The sequence below is a fragment of the Leuciscus leuciscus genome, assembly GCF_965113295.1.
Source record: "Leuciscus leuciscus genome assembly, chromosome: 24".
Lineage (NCBI taxonomy): Eukaryota > Metazoa > Chordata > Actinopteri > Cypriniformes > Leuciscidae > Leuciscus > Leuciscus leuciscus.
The window spans coordinates 16,262,799-16,283,541 of NC_138723.1; the positions used below are offsets into that span (position 1 = coordinate 16,262,799).

General features: G+C 42.2%; 1 protein-coding gene across 1 annotated transcript in view; it reads left to right on the forward strand.

Moving 5' to 3' along the window:
- gbe1a (glucan (1,4-alpha-), branching enzyme 1a) overlaps nucleotides 1-20,743 on the forward strand; it is a 172,422-nt gene that overhangs the window by 87,351 nt on the left and 64,328 nt on the right. Inside the window, exons 8-10 of the mRNA XM_082157491.1 lie at nucleotides 3,705-3,820; nucleotides 4,950-5,077; nucleotides 5,844-5,942. Of these exons, the coding sequence (XP_082013617.1) occupies nucleotides 3,705-3,820; nucleotides 4,950-5,077; nucleotides 5,844-5,942 (343 nt within the window). The remainder of the gene's footprint in view (nucleotides 1-3,704; nucleotides 3,821-4,949; nucleotides 5,078-5,843; nucleotides 5,943-20,743) is intronic.

A 20,743-nucleotide genomic window follows, 5' to 3' on the forward strand; every position in this document is an offset into this window, starting at 1 on the left:
AGCAATTACAGATAAGTCCAGTCATGGAAAGGTTTAGGAACCTTTAGTAAACAACATCTAAATCCATGTTTCTGTCACATTTCTTTCGAGAGATATCATTCGTGTGATGTTATTTATTGTGAGGAGCGTTTCGGTGGTAAAACATCCTCTTACAAAGTGTGTCAAATTCATACGAGCAGAATGAGGCTGCTCTCATAGTTTCACCGTCAGAATGAAGTGTTTAACCATGTATTATTTGACTATTGTGAACATGCAAAGCAAATGATGTTTGTCTGATCTGCTAGTTCAAGTCCTGGTCAGTGGCCCATCTGATCTGCTCTTGAATTATTAACCCTTATGGGCTCTCAGTGCCTGCCCCTGCACTCTCACCTCTGTCCTACAGCACAAATACACACAAAGATTTCAATAAGAAAATCTTATTAAATGGTTTGATGTCATGACACATCAGCAATGACCTACTTTACTGAAGTGCTTGAGGTTGAAAGGGCTGATTTGTTTGAAAATACTGTGAAGTTGAAGGATTGTGGGGGTTTCAACTATCACAGCCATTCATCACTCATCTCCATTTGGCCTCTGTGGGAATCTTATTGTGCTTCCCACCTTTTCTCTCTCTCGTTCTTGTCAGTTTGATGTGATGGTCCTAATCTGTTTATGGTGAGGGTGGAGGCAGACCTGTGGGTTCTGTAACCTTATCATATCAGAGCAGCTTCCCGTTAGATTCCACAGATGCACAAATGCAATCTGCCTCTGTTTATGAAAGCTTCATATCGGGATAATATGCATGGCTTTTTATCAGTGTGCGGCAAGACTCTATCTATGCAGTGAAAGAGTGTGCGTGTGTGTGAAAGGGGAGGATGTGGCAACAGCGAGAGCATTTGCTGGGATTGAATTCTTATTATGACCATTCATGTATTCAAAAATGCACGGAAAAATATGTTTTTGGTTTTCGGTGCATATATCCATTTGAGTTTTATGTGAATTAGAGGTCTGCTGTTGGTTGGTTGGTTGGTTGGTTGGTTGGTTGGTTGGTTCATTCGTCAGTTGGTTGCTTGGTTAGTTGGTTAATTTGTTGGTTGGTTCATATGTAATATAATATAAATAGTATTTATTAAATATTTCAAAAAAATATGGTTGCGTTTCTGTGACTACTCCATAGAAATAGGACAGGATGGAAATGCACAAAGCGGGAGCAATTTTGGTTTGGGTCGGGTGTGGACCTTTAAAATTTGACAGTACTGACTGGGTTAGGTCGGGATTGCAGGGTCTTTTTTAAGGGCTGAGTACATGAGTTTAACTTCATGTCTGTGCAGTAAACATAAGTTTGTTTTTACAAAATGTTGCTGAATCTTTACTGTAGGCAGCATCCTTGATAAAGCCCCTGCAGATTTTCTCATCTAAAATTGATGATACTGTTTATTTGCTGGATTGTTTGACTTTTGACTGTGGGAGCTATAGTTTTCTAGGCCCATAGCTGTGGACTCCTGGGTCAATGCAAATGTTATAGATCTGAAATGTACAGGTCTGGACCGAACTCCTCAAAGGTTTCCACAAAGCCAAGGCAAAACCCATTTTAACCAGCCCTGATGACTCTCTTGCCAAGGTCTGCAGCTATACTTCAGTGAATGCTCTCGTATGTATTCATACAAGCATGCAAGCACACGATTATGACTTCGAGCACATAAGTATGGACTGAATACATCAATGCATGCTTGGATATATAGCTGTGGTTGTAGATATCATTTGCGAACGTGACGTGAATGTGGTCAGCGGGTTTAAAAAAGTAGTGAAGAAACTCCGTTGTGTCGAGTACTTTTGTTAACACTATGGTATGGGTATGCTAGAGGTTCTTATCTCTTTTTAATGAATTAAATGATCCTGCGGTGAGTCTGAATGCTTTTACGACACTGTTACAAACAAAGAATTAAAAGCATAACGTTGTTAGAATTGAATCCCTGCTGTTATACCTAATCACATGTTTGAATGCACACGAGACGGGGGACGGCGAAAAAGTTAGATTTACTTTGGGATGGCTTCATAGGCCCACAGTTGAAAACTCGGTTCTCAATTTAATTGCAGGAATAAAGGATTGAGAGAGGATGAGAGACTGTGTGGGGGCCTCATCCAAAAAGTTAGTGGGATATCGGGGCTTATTTACACTGTGATGGTTTCACAGTGTGCATCATGCGGGGAATACATCCAGTTTACTTTATCTTTGAGTGGGTTTCTATGTATGAATTGAATATTGTCTGAAGAAAATGTGAGTAGTACCTCTCTGTGCAAAATTTTGGAGTGTTTTTAAATGTGTTTCTGCACAGCTGTTAGGGTGTTTTCTCAGACAGGAACTTTCAAATTGGGCTTTGGGGACACATAGGTGTCAGCAACAGAGTGATGGGGGACTGGAAGAAAAACAGAGAGAAAACACATTTGACAAAATGCACTTTTAAGGCTGTCAAAGTTAAGGAAATAGTTCACTTAAAAATGAAAATTCTGTCATCATTAACTCAACCTCAAGTTGTTTCAAACCTGCATGAATTTCTTTCTTCTGCTGAACACAAAGACAGTTGATGGACCCCATAGACTTCCATAGTAGGAAAAAAATTCTATGAAAGTCAGTGGGGTCCAACAACTGTTTGGTTACTGACATTCTTCAAAATATCTTCCTTTGTGTTCAACAGAACAAAGATATGCATACAGGTTTGAAACAACTTGAGGGTGAGTAAATTATGACAGAATTTTCATTTTTAAATGAACTATTCCTTAAAGAGTTTTTTTTTTGTTTTTTTTTATTAGGCGTTTATTCTATTGACAACCACAACCACCACAACAGATATAAATTATCTGGGTTGTCAATATTAATAATATTTTTCTCACACAGTATAATTGGGTCTTACCTGTATATGAAATGCATAAAACTCTTGCAAGAAGATCATCATATTTTGGGGTCCTTAGCATCCAAATGTTTAAAACCCCCTTGTTTTTAATGATTATTACTCAAGTAATACTCCTCATGCGGTATTTGAACAAATGAAAAATACATTTGAAAAGTATGAAGGAAAGCATGTGAGAGCAATAAATGGAGAGCTGGATGTTGTTCTCAGAGGGCTATTTCTCATGAAAGAACTGTTTCAGTCTTCCTCATTCACACACTGTTCATCGTTCTCCTTGGGGAATCACACCACCACCAGCCACCCAACCTGCTGCTCCTGCTGCTCCTGCTGCTCCTGCTGCTCCTGCTGCCTGTTTCTATCTTTCTCTCTCCATCTGTCTTTCTGGGCTGAATCAACCAACCTTGTGTTACAGCTACTATTTAATCAGAGAATGAATCCATTACTCAAACGTGTGTTTTAGTGCTGTCAATCAATTAAACACTGAATTAATTTATTACATGGAATGCCAATTAGTCAATCAAGTTAAACAACGTTCACAAATATTACAATTAATTGCACATATAAATATTTTATGAGAAAAGCCCTCAAATGAAGATCTGAAAACATTAGTATGGTAGGAGAGGGAATCATTGAATAGATGATACAAAATAATGTGTCCTTTGTGAACAGCTTGATCTGATTTTTTTTTTTCTTTGGATTTATATGCATCAGAGGAGTGTGTTCTAGTTGATTGATTTTTGGATTCTTATTTCATCAGAGAGGGGTCGATTTTGATTTTGATGTTGTAGAGAAAATGTCTTTCTCTCTTTCCCATAGCTGGGAGGTAGTGCGGTTCCTCCTCTCCAACCTGCGCTGGTGGATGGAGGAGTATCACTTTGACGGCTTCAGGTTTGACGGCGTGACTTCAATGCTCTATCACCACCATGGCATCGGTCAGTTATTCTGCACATGCAAACAAGCATCATTATTCAGTGTGAAAACAATTCATTGTCTTAATCAGTGTCTTTTGGTCTCCTTAAAATTTGTTAAATTTACTTGTGAAGCAAAATTTGTAGGTAATAAAACGTGCCAGAGATTAGGCCTTTATCTTGAATAAAAAGTTATTTTTCTTATATAGTGTTTTTTAATTCATTGGTTCAGAGTTCATTTGTTGTTTATTGGTAGTTTCATTACGGTGCAACTCTAGTGCCTGAAAATCTTTTGTTATTTTATTTCTGTTTTCATCCACATCGGTGAAAGAATGCACATGCGAAAAACGTTAACAGAACCAAACATCTTTCTGAATAAGAACCAGTTCTACCATGTCTTTAATAATGCATTGAATTCTTTCAGCAATTTTTTTTTTTTTTTATGCTGAAAATAATAATGATAATAAAGTTATTCTGCACTGTACAAAATTATTTTCATGATTTGTTATCGAAACTTTTTATCCTTTTGTCAAATCAACTTGGATAATTTATGTGGTTCAGGTAACATAATATTTTGAGATTCTATTTATTAAACTAATCTCCTTTATTGGATTAACTCACATTTTTAATTTCAATTAACTAAAAAATTTAAGGAAACCAGGTAACTTACTTTAAGTTAAACCAACGATAAGTTTTTACAGTGGGGCTAAGAAAAATAAACTATGGATACTGCCTATTTTCTAAAAACAAGTCTTAATATCTTATGCAATTTTGCTTGGTTCTCTAGCAGGGCCTTCATTTATCCAGTTTTAAAGACATTTAGTTTTTACTGACAAACAAACTGATTAATTTGTTGATTTATTTAATTTGCATTGTATATATAAAGTTTTTTGTTTTTTGTGCCTCTGTATGTCTCTGTTCATCTGAATGAAATGTAAAAGCTTTGATGCAGAGGCATGCCAGCTATGTCATTTCTGTTGTATTAATAAGTCTCTAAATCACTAAAACTGGACAAAAAGTACAATCTGCATGAATAGATTTGAAAGGCCCTCTTAGACCATTATCATAAATGATGAGAGACCTTGGCCGCTTTTCATATTACGTGAAAATGTCATTAATCCATATTCCACTAGAATTATACTTTTTTGTACAGGCACATCATTTTCTGGGATCTACGGCGAGTACTTTGGAATGCATGTGGATGAAAACGCGGTCGTTTATCTGATGCTGGCCAATCACATTTTGCACATGCTCTACCCACAATGCATCACTGTAGCAGAGGTGAGAGCCTACCTGCAACACAGTACATTTCTTTTTTTTTCACAAGAGGTATAATTTTTCCTCCTCGTACCTCTTTCCCACCAATTACAGCTCCCATTACCTTTTTTCTCACTCCAGAGTGGAAATTTCATTTAATTCTTTTCTTTTCACCTGCTCTGTGGCGATGCATTTATTTAAAGCTGAGCTCCTCCTGAGAAATGGGATCTGAACACTGTGGCTAATGGATCAGGGTGATAATTAAGTGATTAAGGCCAAAAGATTCAAGAAAAGTACAAGAGAGGTTTTCAGGGGCAGTTATCGTATGGATCTGTGCCACAGTCTCTCTCGGTTTCATCTTCAACAGTCTCATATGACCCACAGGCAGGTTGTAATAGAAGCAGGCGTTTTTCAAATTGCTTTAATTTGCCCATCTGCCAATGTGATTAATCAAAAGTACAGAACGAATGGGGAAGTGGAAGAATACAGCTGCATCCCCGAAGACGGACAGAATCTGTCTCAAGGTTTGCTGCAAACCAGGCAACATTCTTTCCATACATTTACTCAATCCGAAAAAACTCTCACTTCAGAAAAAATCACAAGTTTTCAACTATTACTACCTCTTACTATAATTGTTAGATTGCACTGACTAATGACTTGATGACTTGGCTTGGATCAAATAGAAACTAGGTATCATGTTCCAAGAGATAGCGTGATCTGAATTTTTCCAGCAGGGAATGCACATTCTCACCATTCCTCACTCGTCATTTCCTCATGGATGTTTGTGTAGGATGTATCAGGGATGCCAGGTCTGTGCAGGTCCATTGAAGAGGGAGGACTGGGCTTTGATTACCGTCTGACCATGGCCGTGCCAGACAAATGGATCCAGGTGAGCTCCCTTCTCCTGTGATCTCTCTCTCTCTCTCTCTCTCTCTCTCTCTCTCTCTCTCTCTCTCTCTCTCTCTCCACACAGATGTTGCTCCTTTGTGTTTGGTTCTGTGCAAATGATGTTGTTTGATGTTTGCAGTTCACCGTTTTGGGGTCATCTCTCTTTATGAAGCTGCGTATTTGTAGTCTCTCTGCAGCGGCTGTCTCGCATCCAAAATCCCCCGCTGGCTCGACTCTGCGCATGTATCAGCGTGGGCATTTCCGCTTTAATTCGAGCCAGGTTTTTGCATGGCCGTGCCTTTTTAAAATGACAAAAGAAAGAGTATTGATTGAGTTTGCTTCGTGAGTTCAGGGTGTAATCTGAGATCTGGCACAGCTTGTTCAGATAGCAGCCCCCTTTTTTCTGTCAGGTTTCTATTTCAGTCCCACTTTGTCCATCTTTCATTCGTCTTTTGGCAGAATTTTGAATGCCATTAAAAGGTTTGTGTATTGATATCCCAGTCTCTATCTCTCAGTTATAAAAAGCCTTGGTGTTTGTGTGAGTTTGCACTTGTTCTGTTTCCCTCTCTTGCATATAGACATGCACACAAATTCTACAGGCTTATTCAACATGACTTCCAAAACTCTAATCACTTGTAAGTCTTGCGTAGGAAAGTCAAATTTTTCACGCTTGGCACCAAACCAGAACGCAACCCAGAAAAATAATTGAAAACAAGTGAAACAAATCGTATTCAATCATATAAAAAAGAGACTTGCAAATTGTATTGCGTCTTAGCTGAGCACAGAATACCAAGCGCATCCCTGTTTACAATCTTAAAGGAACAGTTAAACCCAAATGACAATCCTCAAATCAAACCTCAGTCAAAACATTTTGCCCCAAATTTTGTCAATGACAATGGCATCAGGATTTGCATGTCTTGTAATTAATTATGACTTGCCAAGTTTGAACATGAGAAGGCACAAATTAGATTAGAAAGCTACACTGATTAGAAATCTTAATCATGCTAAAAATCCTGATAAAAACATCCAAATATAATTAAGAACAAAGATTGTAAAATTTATATATGTAACATTATTATAAATAAATGCCGTTCTTTCAAACTTTCTACTCAAAGAATCTATGAAAATAACATTTTCCCAAAAAATATTTAGCAGCACAACTGTTTTAAACATTGACAATAATAAGAAATGTTTCTTGAGCAGCAAATCAGCATATTAGAATGATTCCTGATTGATCATGTGACACTGAAGACTGGAATAATGAGGCATCATAGGAATCACAGGAATAAATTACATTTTAAAATATATTAAAATAGACAACAGTAATTCAGAATTTTAACAATAAGTAACAATATTAATCTTTTTACTCTATTTTTAATCAAACAAATGTAGCATTGGTGAGCATAAGAGACTATCATATGGTTTTAGTAAACTTACAACCATAGCAACCTGTTTTATGGTACTTTTATGTTAGTTTTTGATTAAAGTCATACAGGTTTGGAAAAATATGGGGGTGAGTAAATACATTTTCATTTTCACTTTTCTTTTAATTCCTTGGCAAACTGCAGTAACCCATGTCTCTGTGACCGTCTTAGACAAAGAAATCCATGTCCACACTTCACCCCTCTGTGCCATAACTCTCTTTTTCACAATGAGGTGTTCAAAAGGGCAAACTCCCTCCTGATTTACTACTGAATTCCTCCTCTTTCTTGCTTTCTGTCTCTCTCTTCCTCCCCTCCTCTGTCACAAACAGAGTTAGGGCTTCTCAGCTGCGCGCTGCGCTGTGACGGAGGTCGGCTGAGCGTGGCTCGCTTGTGAAATTAAAATGTCCGCCGCTTTGAATCGATAATGCAGATGATGAACAGAGTGGAGGGAAACAGGAGGAGAAGAGGGCCACAGTCCGTAATGAAACCTCCCCAAAACCTAATGAAATCTTTAGAGATTTCCATAAAGAGAGCAGCTGTTCTCTTTCTCTCGCTGTATTCGCTGATGAATACATTAATATGTGGAATCAATGGGTTTATTAATGATGCAGTTTGATTCATGGGGTGGAGAGCGGGAGTTCAGTCGTACTTCCTAAAGAAGAGAAATGGAAATTAAGTTTTAACTTAAGAGCAGATTAGATCACAATGTGAGTGAGTTTCTGGTGGCCTGTAGTGAGAGGCAATGTTTTCTGCTCCCGGTTGGGTGGAGAGGTCAACTTTAACTGACACTTATCATATGAGTGTTTGTGTGTGCATTACCACTTGAACTCACATTCCCACATATTTGTTTTCCATTTTATATTGTATGCGTTAATAGTATATATTGAGTATATATTTAATAATATTTCACTTAAATTTTTTAATATTTTACATTCTTATTTTATTTAAAATGTATTGCATTAAAGTTTAGTTTTTTTTTGTTCTGTGTTTTATACATTTTTTTTAAGTTGTTTTATTTTATTTTAGTCTTGTCTGGTCTATGGGGTATGAAATTGGAATATGAGACAAGACTTTAATATTTTATTTTTAAATCACTGCATTTGCATTTGCATTTTTTTTTTTTTTGAGTTGAGTTGAGGTTTTTGTTCATGTTGCAGTTTGTTGTGTTAATTTGAGGTTTTTTGTTTTGTTTTGAGTTGAGTTGATGTTTTGTTGCATTTTTTATGTTGTGTTGAGTTGAAGTTTTGTTTTGTTGCATGATGCATTTTGTTGTGTTGAGGATTGTTTTGTTCTTGTTGTGTTAAGTTGAGGTTTTGTTGTTTTTTGTTTTGTTTTGAGTTGAGGTTCTCTTACGAGAGGTTCTCTCGTATTGCGTAAGTTGCTTACGCTATGGGTAAAGTCATCTTTTCTCGAGATATTGAAGCCAAAAATTATCCTTAATTTTGTATTTATTGTCAACGCGTTGCAGCAGCTAGCAGACCTAGAGCGGGCTTACTAGCGCGCTCATTGGCTGCCCTGCGGCAACTGCAGGAGCCAATCGCTGAGCGTGGAGCCTATCGCTGAGCTGACGCCTAAACGACAGTCCAGACAGACTGTCCTGGGACAATGTTCCCCCGGGGGAATGGTCCCTGCATCCTCAGACAGTCCAGCTGCTGTGGCGCCGTTTCGGCAAAGCGAAAGTCGACCTGTTCGCGTCAAAAGAGAACGCTCATTGCCCACGGTTCTTTTCAAAGAACGAGGACGCGCTGGCCCAAGCGTGGCCCAGCTGCCCGCTGTATGCTTTTCCCCCGATCTCGCTGTTACCACAGGTAATCAGGAGAGTCAGGGAGGCGGGCCGTTCGGTGCTCCTCGTGGCCCCGCGTTGGGAGAACCAAGTCTGGTTCCCAGAGCTGATGCAGCTGACCGATCTAGCACCATGGCCAATCACGGCGAGAAGGGATCTCCTCTCTCAAGCCGGCGGTTCGATTTGGCATCATCATCCAGAGCGCTGGTCTCTGCATGCATGGATAATCAACGGGTACCCGTTGTCCTGCCAGAAGGGGTGGTGAACACGATCACGCAGTCTAGAGCTCCCTCCACGAGAAGGCTCTACGCGTCGAAATGGTCTGTGTTTACTAACTGGTGCGCAGGGAAAGACCTGGACCCACAAACCTGTGGGGTCTCTGGGGTACTTGTTTTCCTTCATGAGCTGCTGGAAAAGGGCAGGTCCCCTTCCACGCTCAGAGTTTACGTTGCGGCCATTGCGGCGTTCAGTGAGTCGACGCGTGGCCAGGCAATAGGAAGGAATAAATTCGTCATCCGCTTCCTTAGAGAAGCCAGGAGGATGAATCCCCGCGACCCCCGTCAGTTCCTATTTGGGATCTTTCTGTGGTCCTAGAGGCCATGAAAGCACATCCCTTTGAACCGTTACAGACCGTGGATCTTAAATACCTCTCGCTCAAAACCTCTTTTCTGATAGCCCTGTCATCAGTTAAGTGCGTGGGTGACTTACACGCGTTATCTGTTAACGCCGCGTGTCTCGAGTTTGGGCCTAATGACTCTAAAGTCATCCTCAAGCCGAGACATGGTTATGTCCCCAAAGTGCTCGGCACTCCTTTCAGAGCGCAGGTTATTATGTTATCGGCCCTGCCGGGCTCCGGTAGCGAAGTCGATGTTAACTTCCTCTGCCCTGTCAGAGAGCTGAGGATTTACATCATACATCACTCTTCGTTTTGTTCGGTGGACGCACTAAGGGTCTCGCCACCTCGAAACAGAGTCTGTCCAGGTGGATTGTTGACGCTATCGCGGCAGCATATGCGTCTATAGACCTGCAGTGCCCTTTGGGCATTAGGGCTCATTCCACTAGAGGCATGGCCTCTTCATAGGCTTGGTCCAGTGGGATTTCTATTCACGACATTTGTACGGCGGCAGGCTGGGCCTCCCCCTCTACATTTGTTAGGTTCTACAACGTTGACAAGGGGTTCCCGTAGCGTAAGTAACTTACGCAATATGCGAGAACCTCTCGTAAGAAAACGTACTCGATTACTAACGTAACCTCGGTTCTCTCTAGAAGAGGGAACGAGTATTGCGTAAACTACCCTGCCCGCCTCGAGCTGGTATCGCTTCAGTCGATGAAAACCAGGTAAGCAGCCCCCGAGCCCTTCCTTATATACGCTAAGCCACACCCATTCTGGCGGGCTTTGATGCGTGAGGGCGCGAAGTCACGCAGGGCTCAGCGATAGGCTGCTGCAGTTGCCGCAGGGCAGCCAATGAGCGCGCTAGTAAGCCCGCTCTAGGTCTGCTAGCTGCTGCAACGCGTTGACAATAAATACAAAATTAAGGATAATTTTTGGCTTCAATATCTCGAGAAAAGATGACTTTACCCAAAGCGTAAGCAACTTACGCAATACTCGTTCCCTCTTCTAGAGAGAACCGAGGTTACGTGAGTAACCGAGTACGTTTTGTCTGTGATGTTTTGTTCATGATGCATTTCTGTTGTGTTGAGTTCAAGTTTTGCTTTGCCCGTGTTGTGTTTTGTTGAGGTTTTGTTTTGCTTTTTGTTCATGTTGTGTTGAGTTGAAGTTTTTGTTTGTGTTGTGTTTTATCAGAATCAAACTTGAGTGTTCTCATAAACACTAACACACAGAGACTGTTTTTTTAATAGTTTAGATTGTCTACATAAGCCATTTTTTGAGGTTTCATTGTATTTGTAAGAGTATTTTTATAAAATCATAAAATAGATTCAGAAACTGTTTCTGTCCAGCTTCTGATTGGTCAGTGCAGCCATCCAGCTATGCTAAAATGTACAATATTTAGTACCAGCTATGACTCACCTCTTCATCACAATGGCTGCAGAGCACCCACAGAATAACATGTTATTGTATAATCTTCTTTTATAAAATTGTTAATGAAGTAATCATTAAGCAGTAAGGCCGTCCACTGCTTGCCATGGCTAACATGGCTATTCACAATACACCACAAACTGTCCTTATTGCATGGTATGTATTACGGATATTGTTAACTACATGAGCACTTAATGTGGGTCTTTGCGAGAACATTTTAGTCCGTTATGAGCTTGATCTTTTTTTGTGTTGTGAGTGTTTATTTATGCGTTTATTTACAAGTGCGAGTCTCCATGTATGTGTGAGCAATCTCTTGTGTTCTCTGGGAGGAAGAGGTCACGATGGCAAATAAAGCCATTGTGTGTAATTACCAGTGCTACTAGAAAACAGATTAAAATCCTTCTGGCCTCTCTGGCTAAAAGCACTCCTCAACCCTTATTTGTTTAATTCATATCCTGGTGCTGAGCTCCATGTGGCTGTTGATTTGATTAATTTGCTTAAGCAAATTAACTCGAATTATCTAATACTTTTCCATTACCCCCACCCTCGTGCTTGTCTGCTCTCAAGAGGAACAATTAAAGCTCATCACGCATAATTGTGATGGGAAGTTGTTCTGATTTTGGCTTCCTCATTAGAGCATATTGGAGTTTTAGCTTCCGGTGGATGAATTATGTATCGATATACTTTTATTTCTCCTCCTGTGGTCTGAGAAGGAGAAATTTGAGAGGGAGATAAAAATGGAGAAAAGGGGAGGTAGGGTTTGATTATTATCGCTAAGGCAGATAACTCACTTTCTCTTCCCATCAGACTGAACTGAACTGCACTGATTGTGTGTGATTGCGGGGAGCTGTGTTTGCAGTAATTAAGTCAACGGTTGCACTTCCTGTTTGTTTTGTTAAATAGTTTTATGGGAACTATTGTAAACGTACGACGAGAGAGAAGAAATATTGTGCCAGCAGTACCATTTCAGTTTTGATTAACCACTGCATGAGATGCATTGAGATGTGTGCCACAACGTGCGCCACAATTTCCAGAACGTTTAAACGGAAATTTTGTGACTACGGTTACACTTTATTTCGATGGTCCACTTTAGACATTCTACTAACTACTAGTCATTAGAGGATTAGTAGACTGTAGTAGATTGATATTAGACTATTTGGTGTTAGGGTTTGGATTAGTAGAATAAGTTGCTTATAGTCAGAATGTCAGTACACGACAGATGACAAAATTGCAACTGGCAACTATACGTTATGGTTATTCTGTTAGTTAGGATATTGATAAAGAATATGTTGTTGTCAAAGAAGTTATTTCATAATGTTTTTCCCTTTAAACCAGTATAAAACTGCATATTGTTGTCCCTCATAACCGGTAGTATAACAAGCCTTTAGACAAACTTAATTGTTATATGCCAGTTTGACATGACAAAAAACTACCCGTTAACATTCCTATTCATCTCAATGGTCTTTGCTTGGTGGCTTTAGGATCCCCAGATTTTAACTCTGCCATATTTGCTCATGCTCAGTTCTTCTTAATTTATAAATTGTGACTGTTTTTTGAGATGTCTTCACAGTCATTTGTCATAAAGCTTTGTCTGAAGTGTATGTACTCATTCCTCCCTCTACTGGACAATTGAGGAATTACAGCTGCACATGACAGCAGGGAAGCAATCAGCACTTTGCTTGTGCTTCAAAACACATTTGGTTTTCTCTTCTCTCTCCCTTTCACTTATCTTCAATGTCTCTTTAGCAATTATATTTTATTTCATAGGCTTTAATGGCATAGACATATTCAGTGTTGTCAGAGACATGACACAGCAGTAGTTTGCTTTCTGTATGATGCGTCAAAGACGTGATGCTCTCACTGGGACACAAAATTGAGTCCAGCCAGCATTCATTCATTCATTCATTCATTCATTCATTCATTCATTCATTCATTCATTCATTCATTCGCATCTTTATAATTTAGTTTGCATTGCTCATCATCATGATGAATGTTCTCATACACCTTACTTTTATTGTCTTCTCTTTTAGTCTAGTCTAGTAATTATAATTAGACAGTATTTTTTAGAATAAATACACATTATCTGCTTTTTTAATAATTATTCATAAAAACTTAAAATGTGCATTTTCAGAATAAAAACTTAATTATGAATAAATTAATAAATAATGTAGTTATGTAATTGTTATTATTATTATAAAATGAAAAAGTACATGAAAAAAAACCCCCGTATAATACATTTCATTAAATGTTTACTTATTTATTAATAATTTTTCAATTTAATTTGGCCTCACAATTTAAGTTTCTAATTGATGTTGTTGCTCAGTGTGCCCAATGGAGGTTTTGTCAGATTTATCTCACTTAACTAGAGTTAAATAAAACCTACACATACACATCAAGATTTTCTAAACTAGAAACGTTTTCAAAAAACAAAAAAAAACTCAGGAAAGTCAGAGAGTCCGAATATCGATTGGATTTGGAGGTGTTTAAAGACTTATTTAGTCTGTGTGTGTATTGACCTTTTTGACCTCTGGGAGTTGGCCGGTCCTGTTGAGATGACACATCATCTATTGATTTGTCTATATGCTCTTCTCCTCATAAACAGCTCCTGCATTTCAATCTGCCATTACAAATTTAAATTTAAAATAAATGTATGATCTGCTAATGGTAACATTCGCTTATACAGTACATACAGTACGTAATCTAGTAACGGCAAGGTCAAGCGATCAGATCCCAGGAAACGCATAAACTGATAAAAATGCATGCATTGTACGCTCTCTTGGAAAGAAGCATCGGGGTAGTTCATACGTTATGAGAAAAGATGACATATTCTTTTGAAAGAGCAAATTAACTGCTAAATGAGAGCAGAAACCCATTGAAAAGACAGATTACAGTCAGATCTCATCCTTGCTTCACAAAAGACTCTTCTCAGACTGCCGCTGTCTCTACATCTTCTAAGAATCTCTGTGTTAAAGCCATCCTACCGGGACTCGTGTTTCTAATCCTATCCTTACATCCCGTGGCTCAGAGGCACTGACTTTGCGCATCTCTCATTGCTGTTCAGCGTGGCATATTTATTTGAAGACTGTATTCGCGTTTTGAGGGCCTGCGAGACTGAGAAACTTTGAGTTTCCAAAAGCAGTTTGTGGTTTCTGCCTCCATCTCATCTACATCCCTTGTATTAGCATTTTTAACCCTGTCTCAAATATGGAAAAACTTATTTTTTATCACATAAAAGTGTCTTGTAAAAAAGGAGAAATGGTTTCAGAAAGGGAAACCACTTTGCTTTGAGATATCAGTTGCTGCTTCTCTTTTTCTTTTGTTGTTTCGCAGTATATTTTGAGTCCCTCTCTGTTCCTGTTCCTCTGTTGTTTATCTCTCTGCGTTTCATGTTGCTTATCGGTGTCTTCCAGTTTTTTGGCTTTACCACAAGTTCGCTTGCTGAACAAGTATTTTATTTATATATATATATATATATATATATATATATATATATATATATATATATATATATGTATATACTGTATATATATATAACTGTCGTTTATTCCCTCCGCTTCTTCTTAATTTTTCTTTGTGTAGCTTTTATTAAGAGGAAATGTGAGCCAAAGTTCTTGTCACATTCAGTGAACTGTAATGAATTATACAGCACAACACAACAAAGACGGCAGACAGGCAGACTGCAGCATATTTCAACTGGAAAGATCTTCACAGATTGCCTTTGTTAAGCAGTGTAAGTGTGCTGGCAGGGCATGTAACACACTGGCCTGATGCACTCCCTCCACGGGAAACCGTTCCGTTCTTTTGATTTGATCTTTTTAAAAAGAAGAAAAATAAACACGGCTTCTTGCTTTGACTTTGAATATATGTGATTCGAACTTCTGACAAGGAAAGGAAACTTTTCTGTGCCAAACTCTTTGACTCTCGCATGAAACATACTTCATAATGATGTTATCACATTTAATGAGATTTTTCATCTGTAAATTAAATATTCACTTGTATGTTCCAAATGTGTATGACTTTGTCTTCCATGGAACACACATGAAGCTATTAAGTGAAATGTCCAAGTTGCTCATTTACAATGAAAGTGAATGGAGACAGCAGCTATCAAGCAAGATTTTAAGTGAATGGATTTAATTTCTCTCGGTTCCTCACAGAAATCTATCGAATGGCTTTAGAAGTCTTGGGCCACTTTTATTGTACTTTTTTTGTGTCATTTTGATGGACACAATCCCCATTCGCTTTCATTGTATGCCCTCATAAGAGTGGAGGTTCGTTATTGGCATTTATGATTCCATGAAGAACATTTAATATCCATGGAAACTTTACACTGCACAAAATGTTATTTAGATTATTAAAATGTTCTTCACATTAAGAAAAAAATATTATTTTAAGAACTGTTTACTGAAAGGTTCTTTAGGGAACCCCAATTTTTTTTTTTTTTATGGCATCACTGCAAAAATCCCCCTAATGGAATCCCTGTGGAAGTGTGGAAAATTTCAGATTGAACTTTCTAACCTATGTGTTCCATGGAATAAAGAACGTCTCGTTTACGTTTGTAACCCCCCTTCTCTGAAGGAGGGAACGGAGACGTTAAGTCACAACTAAACTGATGAATTGGGATCTCGCTGAGAGCCCAATCACCTTCTAGTATAAACTAAACGAGCCAATGGACATTGGTGTGCGAGATTTGCATCGCACATCCCGTCCCGCAAAACGGGTATGAATGGGAGCGCGCTTGCATCGCACATTCAAGTTCCCTTTCAAGGGAACTCCCGTTGCGTCGAAAACTGACGCTATGGGAACGCTTTGCGTGATGACGTCTTGAAGCACATGTAAAATCAGTCCAATGGTGTGGCGGAACGTCAGAGGCGGGTGACGTCACGTACCAGGAAGCTATAAAAGCCGGCCCGAAACAGAAAACGAAAGCTTTCTGAGTCTTCAGTTGCGCTCTGTGTTGAATCTGTCCTTGTTATTTGGTGTTGTCTGTCTATATTATATATATATATATTCAGTATGGCGAGCAAGCAGCAGTTTAGAGTGTGTGTCCATCCCTGCCCGCGTTATTTAACGGGAGGTGATACTCACACTCTTTGTGTTGTTTGTTTGGGTGAGGAGCATGCCCAGTCAGCACTCGAGGGTGGTGACTGTGTGCATTGCGAGGCGCTTCCATTGCGTACGCTCCGATCCCGCTTGGCTCGGTTCAATCCCGATCACGTTCCCCAGGGCTTGGGTCCCGCCGCTGCCGAGGCACGGCGTCGATCTCAGACCTGGGGTTCACAAATGGATTTATCAGTGGATGTTGAGACGGGCTCTGCCTTATCTCAACATCCTTCTGATAGATCCAGTGCCTCTCATCAGGGTGTGGAAGCACGCGCTGCGGTTTCTTCCCCCCCGATGGAGGCACCAATACTGCAATTGTCCAGCTCTGAGGAGTTGGACGTTGTTAGTATTGAAGCTGAGTCTGAGGATTCGCCACCTCAGTCTCACGCTTTTGAGGAATTGCTCGATGTTGTCACGAGAGCAGTTCACAGATTATCTATTGAGTGGCCAGAGGATAGGCAGGACGTTTGTTCGAAAAGTAAGCTCGACGAACGCTTCCTGCCATCTCGTACACAGCCTCAGCGAAGAAGCCTTCCGTTTTTCCCCGATCTCCACACCGAGGTGTCGAAATCGTGGGGAAAACCGGTTTCATACAGAGTGTATGCACCACAAACATCCCACTATTCTTCCATTCACAAATATAAAAAATATGGTTATGGGGAGATGCCGAAGGTGGAGGAGACGCTTGCGAGCTATCTCTCTCCAGCAACGGCATCTTCCCTGAAAGCTCCTTCACTTCCCTCTAAGCCAGTAAAATTCACATCATCTCTGGTTCATAAATCGTATGCAGCCGCTGGTCAAGCTGCAGCGTGTCTGCATACGATGTCTATTATGTAAGCCTATCAGGCAGAATTATTGGGGGATTTAGAGGAGGGCGGGGGAATTGGTCCTGACACAGTGGCTGAACTACGCAGAGCCACAGATCTGTCTCTCAGGGCCACCAAGGAGACCGCTAAATCAATCAGGCGGTCTATGGCAGCCCTGGTGGCCACTGAGAGGCATCTGTGGCTCAATTTGAGCGATATAAAAGAGAAAGAAAAGCACGTTCTCTTAGATGCTCCGGTTTCCACTGTTGGTTTATTTGGTGATGCAGTAAACAGTGCGGTAGCTAAATCTCAGGAAGCTGCTAAACAGGCAGCTGCATTACAAAAACTTCTCCCCCGCCGTTCTTTCATTGAGGCTGCTGAGCGGGAGCAGCCTCACTCCTCTAAAAAGAGCGCTGAACATCGTGCCACTCAAAAACAGAGTGTGTCCTCTCGTGCTCCCCCACAAAAATCTCGGGGACACGGAGGGCGCTCTCAAACCCAGCAGTCTTCGAGGGGTAAAACGGATCTGCGGACCGTTATTACCGCCAAGAAGGCTGCTGGGAAAAAGTCCTGATGTCTGAGGGCTCAGGACAAATGAGGGTAGTCCCCCCGAAGCAGAGCGGTTAACACCTCTTTTCACGGTGCCCGTCTCTCTTCGGTGCCCTCAGGGGACCGTTCTGCCAACCCTGCCACCTCTGGTGTTACAGGGCGCAGCGGTCTCCGGCGAGCACATATCTCAAGGTCCACCCGGAAACGTAGTGGCCTCGGGATGCCCGCCCCCTCTGAGGAGGGTGCTAGAGCAGTCTGTTTGGTCGTTCCCTGCCGGTGCGCCGTTACAGGGCGACGAACCGACTACTCAACAGCAGGAGAAAAATACGGTGCCGTCTCTCTTCGGTGCCCTCAGGGGACCGTTCTGCCAACCCTGCCGCCTCCGGTGTTACAGGGCGCAGCGGTCTCCGGCGAGCACATATCTCAAGGTCCACCCGGAAACGTAGTGGCCTCGGGATGCCCGCCCCCTCTGAGGAGGGTGCTGGAGCAGTCTGTTTGGTCGTTCCCTGCCGGTGCGCCGTTACAGGGCGACGAACCGACTACTCAACAGCAACAAAATCCAGAAACCAGTCTCGAGAGACTGGTACCTCTAGTAGAATCTTTGACAGCGTGGAAGCTACTGTCAAATGTTTCTCGTTGGGTCCTGCAGACCGTGGAAAAAGGGTATTAGATACAATTCTATCAACGCCCACCGCGGTTTATGGGGGTCCTGCCCACAGTGGTGGGCCCCGAGCAGGTTCTGGTTATGGAACAGGAAGTAAACACTCTGTTAGAGAAAGGGGCCATAGAATATGTACCCCCCTCCAACAGGGAAACCGGGTTTTACAGCCGGTACTTCATAGTTCCAAAAAAGGACGGGGGATTGCGTCCCATTTTAGATCTTCGAGTTCTGTACAAGTCAGCCATGCAGCTCAAGTTCAAAATGTTAACCTTGAGACAAATCGTGCCACAGATCAGGTCCGAGGACTGGTTTGTCACGATAGACCTCAAGGACGCATATTTCCATCCGTCCGTGTCATTGGAAGTTCCTGAGGTTTGCTTTCGGGGGCAAAGCATACCAATATCGAGTTCTTCCATTCGGCCTGGCTTTATCACCCCGCACTTTCACCAAATGCGTGGATGCAGCTCTGGCGCCTCTGCGCCTCCGGGGTATTCGCATCACGAACTACATCGACGATTGGTTGATTTTAGCTCAGTCGCATTAGATGGCGGTTCAACATCGAGATGTTGTTCTCGCCCATATGAAAGAGTTGGGGTTACGGCTGAACGCCAAGAAGAGTGTGCTTTCTCCATTTTAGAGGACCACTTTTTTAGGCGTGGTTTGGGATTCAGTGTCGATGCAGGCGCGCCTGTCATCGCCACGCTTCGATTCCATCCTGGCAGCTGTGAGAAGTGTAAAGCTAGGCCAGCTACTCACTGTCAAACAGTTCCAGAGACTGTTGGGTCTCATGGCAGCAGCTTCCAACGGGATACCTTTTGGACTGCTGCACATGAGGCCCCTGCAGTGGTGGCTCAGGACCAGAGGGTTTTTCCCCGAGGGGCAACCCATTTCGCACAATCAAGGTCACGCGGTGATGCCTACGTGCCTTGGTTATGTGGAAGAAACCTTGGTTCCTGTCCCAGGGCCCAGTGCTGGGAGCTCCTTGTCGTCGCAAACTGCTAACGACGGATGATTCCCTCACGGGTTGGGGAGCGATCCTGAGGGTCGCTCATCTCAAGGTCTGTGGGAAGACCATCATCGTTCCTGGCATTCTATAGCCTAGAGATGTTAGCTGTCTTCCGGGCTCTGAGGAGCTTTATCACAGGTCTCAGGGGACACCATGTGTACTACATACGGACAACACGTCGGTAGTCGCCTATATCAAGGGGGTTTGCGCTGGCATGCCATATCCTCTTGTGGTCCCAGGGGAAGTTGCTGTCACTCAAGCCAGCCTACATCCCCGGGGTCCAGAATATAGGAGCAGACACTCTGTCGAGACAGGGGCCGAGGCCCGGGGAATGGTGGCTCCACCCCCGAGGTGGTGGAGCTGATATGGAAATTATAAGTGGATCTGTTTGCGTCTCGAGAGACGTCTCACTGTCCACTTTGGTTCTCCTTCACGCATCCAGCTCCTCTGGGACTGGATGCTATGGTACAGACGTGGCCGAGGCTACGTCTGTACGCCTTTCCCCCAGTTGCTCTGCTCCCGGGAGTTCTGGAAAGAGTTCGCAGGGACCGGGTTTTCCTGCTTTTTATAGCCCCGCGCTGGCCGGGCAGAGTATGGTTTCCCGATCTTGTGTCCCTCCTCGACGGGCATCCTCTGGAGTTACCCGTCAGGAGGGACCTTCTGTCCCAGGCAGAGGGCTCGATATTTCACCCTCGGCCAGAACTGTGGAACCTGTGGGCCTGGCCTCTGAGGGGGCCCAGCTCATAGAGTCAGGTCTCTCAACCGAGGTTGTTGAGACCGTTCTACAGTCCAGAGCTCCCTCCACGAGGAAACTTTATGCCCTGAAGTGGAGAGTATTCACTTCTTGGTGTAGTGACCGTCGGTTGGACCCAGTCCACTGCCCAATTGGTACAGTGCTGGAGTTCCTGCAGGAACGGTTCACTGCAGGTCTGACCCCGTCCACTTTAAAGGTCTATGTGGCGGCCATAGGTGCTTACCACAGTCCTTTGGGTGGAATGTCTGTGGGGAAAGACCCCTTGGTATCTCGTTTCCTTCGTGGCACTTGGAGGTCCTCCTCCCTTTCAAAATCGGACCAGGAGGCGAATAATTTGCTTTGCCCTGTTCGGGCGTTAGACGCGTATGTCCACAGAGCTGCCCTGTGGCGTAAAAGTGACTTTTGCTCCCCTAACAAGGGAGGTCCAGTGTCTAAGCAAAGGATGAGCAAGTGGGTGGTTGAGACTATCTCACTGGCTTATGAGGCGGCTGGACAGCCTTCTCCTTTGGCTGTCCGGTCGCTCTCTACTAGGAGTATGGCGGCCTCTAAGGCCCTTATATCAGGAGTATCGTTACAGGACGTCTGTGATGCAGCAGGCTGGTCCTCACCGCACACCTTCGTCAGGTTCTACTCTCTGGATTTAGACTCTACTCCAGGGTCTCAAGTTTTGTCTTCTTAGTG